The sequence below is a fragment of the Oncorhynchus nerka genome, linkage group LG12, assembly GCF_034236695.1.
Source record: "Oncorhynchus nerka isolate Pitt River linkage group LG12, Oner_Uvic_2.0, whole genome shotgun sequence".
Classification (NCBI taxonomy): domain Eukaryota; kingdom Metazoa; phylum Chordata; class Actinopteri; order Salmoniformes; family Salmonidae; genus Oncorhynchus; species Oncorhynchus nerka.
Window position 1 is genome coordinate 27436593 of NC_088407.1, and position 9098 is coordinate 27445690.

Consider the following 9098-nt stretch of genomic DNA (forward strand, 5'->3'; position numbering starts at 1 on the left):
CGCGACCTGGGCTGTGGCTGCCCCGCCCTCCAGGTGGGCCGCACCTTCCTGCTGATTGGGGCCGAGGAGGGGGGCCGGGGCCCAGAGGAGAGACGACTGGTGGCCGATAGATCCACACTGGCCCTCCAGTGGAGGGAGCACTGGAACCCCAAACTGAGAGGGTTCAGGGGGCAGGACAAGAGGGGCCGCTGCCCCACAGGTGGGGACCCCCACATGGGCCACTTGAAGCACCATCACTCAGAGTATACACCACCTCACCTAGTGGTTGAGAAAGAGACAGCGGTTGAGGTGCACCCTGAACATACAAACCCACACACACATTCACATCCACACACACCCTCAGATTCCATGAAAGACATGGAAGAGGAGGCAGAGCACTCTGTGGCGCTGGACACACACACTCACACACAGTCCTCCTCGCATCACAGACCTGAGACCCCACAGGAACAGCAACAGGAACAGACTCCGTCTCCCTCCACGCCCATTATCATATGTTCCACCCCTGTCTGAAACACAGGAGGAAGAAGAGAGCGAAAGAACAAGGGGTGAAGAGAAGAATACATTTGGCCTAAAAGGGCCGTAATCTTCACCTGGCACAGCCAGAAGAGGACTGGCCACCTCTCAGAACCTGGTTCCTGCCTTTCTAGGGAGTTTTTCCTAGCCACGGTGCTTCTACATCTGCATTGCTTGCTCTTTGGTGTTTTAGGCTGGGTTTCTGTATAAGCACTTTGTGACAACTGCTGATGTAAAAAGAGCTTTATAAAGTACATTTATAAAATCAATAAATCCATGGATTTAATAAAAAAGTGTCAAGAAGATGAGCTGTTCCCCTCTGCAGTTTCTCTGAGAAGAAGAGAGGGAGTGATCGCTATCTTTCAGATTGTAAGAACCAGGTGTCCCTTGTCCAGAAAATGGAGGGATGGTCAGTTGTTCCCTACATCTTTCTCTCCGTCTGCCAGTGAGGAGACGACGAGAGGGGGAGCAGTTTGGAAATCAGTTCAGAAACCAAAACATGTACACCTTGGTATATGGTCCAGGTGCTTGAACTAAAAACGGAATATTAGAAAACAGGAATGCAGTTTTTTTTAAGTCTTATTGCAATATAAATGAAAAGGTTTTCTAAAAAAATGATGTTAATTGTATTCCTGCTTGGAATCTTTTTTTAAATATATATTATGCTAAATAGATCAAGGGTGCTTAATTCAATTTTTTTGTGAAGGATCATAATCACAAGAAATGTATAGTAAACTGACATAAATCTAAATATATGTATTTATGTCAATACGGTATGCACAAAATGTGTCCAAAAATATATACTCTACCTCACAATTACTATATAGAGTTGAAATTAAATGTCATGCTTTTTTCTTCTTCATGTAATACAGTACTGTACAAATACTGTACAAATAACTGATTATCCCTTTATGCTTGTAATACCACTTAAGTTCAGAGTTCCTTTCAGTGGCACACAAACACTGGGTTGACTAACACACACTTGTTCATGTTCACTGAGCCACATATTCTATGGGTTGAGCCATGCAGCCATATTCAAAGACAATGACACCAACAAACTGCCATTTAGTGAAAAGCTGAGTTGTTATAAAATAGAATATGACCCTCAGATAGAGCACGATGAATCCTACCACAGATATTTATAACTAGAAACATAGAACTAAAAAACATTTGTCATATGTAATGTCATGGGGGTTCTGTTTTGGTCCAGAACATGAATATAGCACCATGGCCCAGGGGAGAGGGGGTGAGGGGTGAGGAGGGGAGAGGGGGTGAGGGGTGAGGAGGGGAAGAAGGGTGAGAGGTAAGGGTAAGGAGGGGTGACGAGGGGGAGGGTGAGGAGGGGAAGGGGTAAGGGTGAGGGGTGTGAGGGGACCCCACACACGCTGAGGGAGGGAGGGAGGAAGAGAGGAGGAGTTTGTGTGCGTGTATTTTTGTCTAGAGGTGAGAGAAAGTGAATTCAAGAAAGAAAGTAAGAAAAATAAAAAATAAAGAGGAAGCGAGAGAGAGAGAGAGAGAGAGGGTTGGGGGAGGCGGGAGAGGGGTGAGGAGGGTGAGGGGTGAGGAGGGGAAGGGGTAAGGTTGAGGGGTGTGAGGGGATTTGTCAAGTGTCATGTTGTTGTGCTAGCTGTGATTGAAAATAAAAGGAGAAAAAATAGCCTTGCTGACTGATGACCTCTGTAGGGGACCCCACACACACTGAGGGAGGGAGGGTGTTGGGCGAGAGAGGAGAGAGAGAGAGATATATATATGTATACAGAGAGAGAGATAGAAAAATATAGAAAAATATAGAAAGAGAGAAAGAGATAGTGAAAAGAGAGATAGATAGAAAGATATATGTATATATATAGAGAGAGAATGAGAGCGAGAGAGAAAGAGAGAGAGAAAAAGAGGCAATGTAAACATTTGTTTCCCTTGCAAATAAAGCCCTTAAATTGAATTGAATTGAAATTGAATTGAGAGAGAGAGAGAGAGAGAGAGAGAGAGAGAGAGAGAGAGAGAGAGAGAGAGAGAGAAGGTCAGCTAGTGAAGAACAAACACCATTGCAAATACAACCCATATTTATTTATTTTCCCTTTTGTACTTTAACTATTTGCACATCATTACAACACTGTATATAGACATAATATGACATTTGAAATGGCTTGTGTGAGTGTGATACTTGTGTGAGTGTAATATTTACTGTTCACTTTTTAACTTTTGTTTATCAATTTCACTTGCTTTGGCAATGTAAACACATGCTTCCCATGCCAATAAAGCCAATGAATTGGATTGAATGGAGAGAGAGAGAGAGAGAGAGAGAGAGAGAGAGAGAGAGAGAGAGAGAGAGAGGGAGAGAGAGAGAGAGAGGGAGAGAGAGAGAGGGGGGGTTGGGCGAGATAGTGATGCACATGCTCAGTTTTTCCAGGAAGCACCTGTCAGCAGCCGTCTTCACAGTTGAACCCCTGACCACAGTGAGTTTGATCTGAAAACTCCCAGAGCTCTCGCGCGCGCGCACGCACACACACACACACACACACACACACACACACACACACACACACACACACACACACACACACACACACACACACACACACACACACACACACACACACACACACACACACACACACACACACACACACACACACACACACACACACATAGAGTACTTGAATGCTTACACACACACACACACACACACACACACACACACACACACACACACACACACACACACACACACATATAGAGTACTTGAATGCTTACACACACACACACACACACACACACACACACACACACACACACACACACTTACACTTACACACATCCACACACACAAAATACACATACATTTACAAGTGAATAGCACTGAGAACACAAGCTACTGTAAGCTTACAGCATCTTGTTTTACGATTTATTCTGACAAGCTTTTCAGTACAGTTTGTAAACGTTGTATACAATGCAAATTGGGCCCGATTCAGACTTTCCTGCACATGATTATTATACTTATTTCCTGCACATGATTATTATACTTATTTCCTGCGCATGATTATAATACTTATTTCCTGCACATGATTATTATACTTATTTCCTGCACATGATTATTATACTTATTTCCTGCGCATGATTATAATACTTATTTCCTGCACATGATTATTATACTTATTTCCTGCACATGATTATTATACTTATTTCCTGCGCATGATTATAATACTTATTTCCTGCACATGATTATTATACTTATTTCCTGCACATGATTATTATACTTATTTCCTGCACATGATTATTATACTTATTTCCTGCACATGATTATAATACTTATTTCCTGCACATGATTATTATACTTATTTCCTGCGCATGATTATTATACTTATTTCCTGCACATGATTATAATACTTATTTCCTGCACATGATTATTATACTTATTTCCTGCACGCATGATTATTATACTTATTTCCTGCACATGATTATTATACTTATTTCCTGCACATGATTATTATACTTATTTCCTGCACATGATTTTTCCTTATGATCCATAGAGATGTTAAACCAGTCATTTGGAAGCAAACTGAAAATCAGATGCAAATGTATTGCGTCCCTTTACCACAGTGAAGTAGGCTTTAAAGTGCCATTATTCCAATTTTCTATTGTGTGTCCTCATAATTTGCATGGATGAAATGTGGAGACCCAAGCTAGAGGAACTCAGGAACCACACGTAGCAGTTTAAACCTGGAGCCTGGCTCACCGTTCAAGATGACTGGACCGTTGTCATACAGTTCTAGAATGAGTGAGGATTAGAGTAGATTTCTAGGTCTATTGTTTAACCCCTATTGAACACTTTTTTCCACCTTCCAATATTTTGTGGATTTGAACTTGAATATGGCAACTTTCAATATATTTAGCACGTAAAGGCTCTCAAATTGTCATGTTCTGACCTTAGTTCCTTTGTTTTGTCTTTTGTTTTAGTATGCTCAGGGTGTGAGTTGGGTGGGTTGTCTATGTTAGTTTTTCTATGATTTTCTATTTCTGTGTTTGGCCTGGTATGGTTCTCAATCAGAGGCAGCTGCCAATCGTTGACCCTGATTGAGAACCATATTTAGGTAGCCTGTTTTCAATTGTGTTTTGTGGGTGGTTATTTTCAGTTTTTGTGTGTCTGCACCAGACAGAACTGTTTCGGTTGTTTCTCTGTTGTTTGTTATTCAGTGTTCAGTTTTTTCCATTAAATAAGATGAACACATACCACGCTGCGCTTTGGTCCGCTCCTTCTTCCACCGACGACAACCGTTACAGAACCACCCACCAAGAAAGGACCAAGCAGCGTGGTAACGGGCAGCAGTGGCCGGAATCGCAAGACTCCTGGACATGGGAGGAGATTTTTGACGGCAAGGGACCCTGTGCACAGGCTGGGGAATATCGCCGCCCCAAGGCTGAGCTGGAGGCAGCGAAAGCCGAGAGACGGTGGTATGAGGCAGCGCGGCGGCGCGGTTGGAAGCCAGAGAGGCAGCCCCAAAAATGTATTTGGGTGGGGCACACGGGGAGTGTGGCTAAGTCAGGTAGGAGACCTGCGCCAACTCCCCGTGCTTATCGTGGAGAGAGAGGGACCGGGCAGGCACCGTGTTATGCCGTGAGGCGCACGGTGTCCCCGGTGCGGTACATTGCAGCGCCTAGTATCGGCCGGGCTAGAGTGGGCATCAAGCCAGGTGCCATGAAGCCGGCTCAGCGCATCTGGTCTCCAGTGCATCTCCTCGGGCCGGTGTACATGGCACCAACCCTACGCATCGTGTCCCCGGTTCGCCAGCACAGCCCAGTGCGGGCTATTACACCTCGCCGCACTGGCCTGGCTACGGGGAGGATTCAACCAGGTAGGGTTGGGCAGGCTCGGTGCTCGAGACCTCCAGTGAGGCTCCACGGTCCGGTCTATCCGGTGCCGCCTCCACACACCAGCCCTCCGGTGGCAGCAGGCTGTCTCTCTGTCTCCTTCCTACAGGTGCTCCCGCCTGTCCAGCGTTGCCAGAGCCTTCCTCCTGCCCAGCGTTGCCAGAGTCTCCCGTCTGTCCTGAGCCGCCAGAGTCTCCCGTCTGTCCTGAGCCGCCAGAGTATCCGTCTGTCCTGAGCCGCCAGAGTCTGCCGTCTGTCCTGAGCCGCCAGAGTCTCCCGTCTGTCCTGAGCCCCTAGAGTCTCCCGTCTGTCCTGAGCCGCCAGAGTCCCCCGTCAGTCCTGAGCCGCCAGAGTCCCCCGTCTGTCCTGCGCCGCCAGAGTCCCCCGTCTGTCCTGAGCCGCCAGAGTCCCCCGTCTGTCCTGAGCCGCCAGAGTCCCCCGTCTGTCCTGAGCCGCCAGAGTCCCCCGTCTGTCCTGAGCCGACAGAGTCCCCCGTCTGTCCTGAGCCGCCAGAGCCGCCAGTCTGTCCTGAGCCGTCAGTCAGCCAGGAGCTGCCAGAGCCGTCAGTCAGCCAGGAGCTGCCAGAATCGCCCTTCACTCCGGAGCTGCCGGAGTCTCTCGTCCGTCCGGTGCTCCCGGAATCTCCCGTCCATTCGGAACCCGTGGCTTGGGTCCCCAGTCCGAGGTTGGCGGCGAGGGTCGCTGCTCTTAAGAGGCCACGGAGGCGGGTAGAGAGGTGGAGAAGGACTATGGTGGAGTGGGGTCCACATCCCGCACCAGAGCCGCCACCGCGGACAGACACTCACCCAGACCCTCCCCTATAGGTTTAGGTTTTGCGGCCAGAGTTCGCACCTTTGGGGGGGGGGTAGTAATGTCACGTTCTGACCTTAGTTCCTTTGTTTTGTCTTTTGTTTTAGTATTCTCAGGGCGTGATTTGGGTGGGTTGTCTATGTTAGTTTTTCTATGATTTTCTATTTCTGTGTTTGGCCTGGTATGGTTCTCAATCAGAGGCAGCTGTCAATCGTTGTCCCTGATTGAGAACCATATTTAGGTAGCTTGTTTTCAATTGTGTTTTGTGGGTGGTTATTTTCAGTCTTTGTGTGTCTGCACCAGACAGAACTGTTTCGGTTGTTTCTTTGTTGTTTGTTATTCAGTGTTCAGTTTTTTCCATTAAATAAGATGAACACTTACCACACTGCGCTTTGGTCCTCTCCTTCTTCCACCGACGACAACCGTTACACAAATCCTGTTTTTTTTGTGATTGACACATACTGGAATCGGAAGGTTCGCTCGACCTTATTCATGGTTTCCTCGCATGTAAAGGTAGTGGAATTAAGTCAAGGCCAGAATACTACAAGCATACCTGTAAACATATATCTGCCACACCTTCATTTCCTTGATCTCCACCCCAAACAAATAGCAGGTGAATATCATGCTATTGTCATGAATACGCTTAGAGAAAAGTGCATAGAAAAAGGAATTGCGATCTAGTTACACCCGCTTAACTCAGGTCGGAATTCCGCCCATACTGACAAAACTATAAACGCAAAGCAAACATACAAGCTCTTCACATGAGGGATGGTAGCAAGTGTACTGTAAGTTTAGCCCCTACACATGTATGCACACACTCACACACACTGGTAGGCTGTGTGTGTGAGATTATCTACTGCATGGTGTGTAACTGCCTTTGTGTGTGTGTCGAGTGGTGCCATGTTTACTGCCTGCCTGGGAGAAATACTTTTATGAGACATGAGGTCTGCACCGCAGCCAGAGCCAAAGTTTAACTAGACCTCCTGGAAACTCTCTCGCTCTCTCTCCCTCTCTCGGTCTCTCTCTCCCTCCTTCTTTCTCCTTATTCCCTCCTCTCTCCACCTGTCTTTTCTCACCCCCTCTTTCTCTTTTCACACACAAATACGTACATTCTCAGAACTCCAACACCCATGTCCAAGTTCAACGAGGTGTGGCTTTCGCTCTCCCTCCCGCTCTCTCACACACATACACACAGCTTCTGTTAACCTGAGAGGGCGAGGTCAATCCCTTTGATTCGCTGCCCACATGCCTTCCATATGGACATGCTGTGGCCACGGCAACCCCCCCCCCCCCCTCAAGATTAGGACTAATCAAGTGTGCCTCGACTTTGGCCAACTCCAATGCCCCCTCACTCACCCATCCCCCTCTCTACCCCCACCTTTTTGGTCACCAGGCGCCTCTCTCTGCCCACCCCTCACCCTTGCCTATCCTTAGCCCCGTCCAACCCACTCCTACCTATCCTTAGCCTTGTCCAACCCACCCTTACCTATCCTTAGCCCTGTCAAACCCACCCCTACCTATCCTTAGCCCTGTCAAACCCACCCCTACCTATCCTTAGACTTGTCCAACCCACCCCTACCTAGCCTTAGCCTTGTCCAACCCACCCCTACCTATTCTTAGCCTTGTCCAACCCACCCTTACCTATCCTTAGCCCTGTCAAACCCACCCCTACCTATCCTTAGCCCTGTCAAACCCACCCCTACCTATCCTTAGCCTTGTCCAACCCACCCATACCTATCCTTCACCCTGTCCATCCCACACCTACCTATCCTTAGCCCTGTCAAACCCACCCCTACCTATCCTTAGCCTTGTCCAACCCAACCATACCTATCCTTCACCCTGTCCAACCCACTCCTGCCTATCCTTTGTCCTGTCCAACCCACTCCTACCTATCCTTAGCCCTGCCCAACCCACTCCTACCTATCCTTAGCCCTGTCCAACCCACCCTTACCTATCCTTAGCCCTGTCCAACCCTCCCTTACCTATCCTTCACCCTGTCCAACCCACCCCTACCTATCCTTAGCCCCATCCAACCCACCCTTACCTATCCTTAGCCCTGTCCAACCCACCCTTACCTATCCTTAGTCCTGGTCGTGGTACATTTCACCTCCCCTCCACCCTAGAGATACTATAGTCCTGTTTATCCTCTGAAACCTTTGGTCATGGATGTCTGTTTCCCCTCTATTATTCAGACACACAGCTCCACTCTGATGTATTTGTAGTCTGCAATGGGAACCTTATTTTGCCAGTCGCAGGGTTAGTGGGGACAGGTGATTTACGACACCGGGGGCCTTAGGGGAGGGCAAGGGTTCCGCGTTTCTTTGTTTCTAAGCGCGGTCTGGATGTTGTTATGGCAGGCACACACACACGCCATGTAGTGGGCTTCCCGGAACGTTCTGAGACTGTCGGAATGCGTGGTGGGAGTGGGAGAGAGTGAGAAGGGATCGGTAGGCCGGGGTAGGTGGGATTAGGGATCAAAAGGCAGCGGCAGGGGGGAGAGGTAACATTAGCCTACCCTGCCCAGGTGGTGCGGCACTGGGGTCTGAAAGGAGACCCCCAGCTGGGGTGGTTGCGGTTGTGGTGGTGATATGTATGTGTATGTGTATGTGTGTGTGTGTGTGTGTGTGTGTGTGTGTGTGTGTGTGTGTGTGTGTGTGTGTGTGTGTGTGTGTGTGTGTGTGTGTGAACTCCGTCTAGTTGGGTTTGAACCGTAACTGATGGGATTTCAAGCCAGGGAGGTGACCCCCAACCTTTTTACAACATCTGCACTGTGTGACACACACACACCAATTCCCCCCCTGCCCCAAATCTACTGTCTCCTTACACCCTCCCATGTGCACCCGCTGTTCGTTTCTCTACCTCCTAGGACTTAGTACCTCATCGAAAGTAAAGGACAAGTTGATCAGTCA

General features: G+C 48.1%; 1 protein-coding gene across 1 annotated transcript in view; it reads left to right on the forward strand.

Annotated features, from left to right (window-relative positions):
* Positions 1 to 818, forward strand: part of LOC115138058 (netrin-1-like) — a 23531-nt gene extending 22713 nt beyond the window's left edge. The window contains exon 7 of the mRNA XM_029674456.2: positions 1 to 818. This exon is cut by the window's left edge and continues 134 nt beyond it. Coding sequence (XP_029530316.2) covers positions 1 to 510 — 510 coding nt within the window. The 3' untranslated portion in view covers positions 511 to 818.
* Positions 819 to 9098: the final 8280 nt, after the last annotated feature.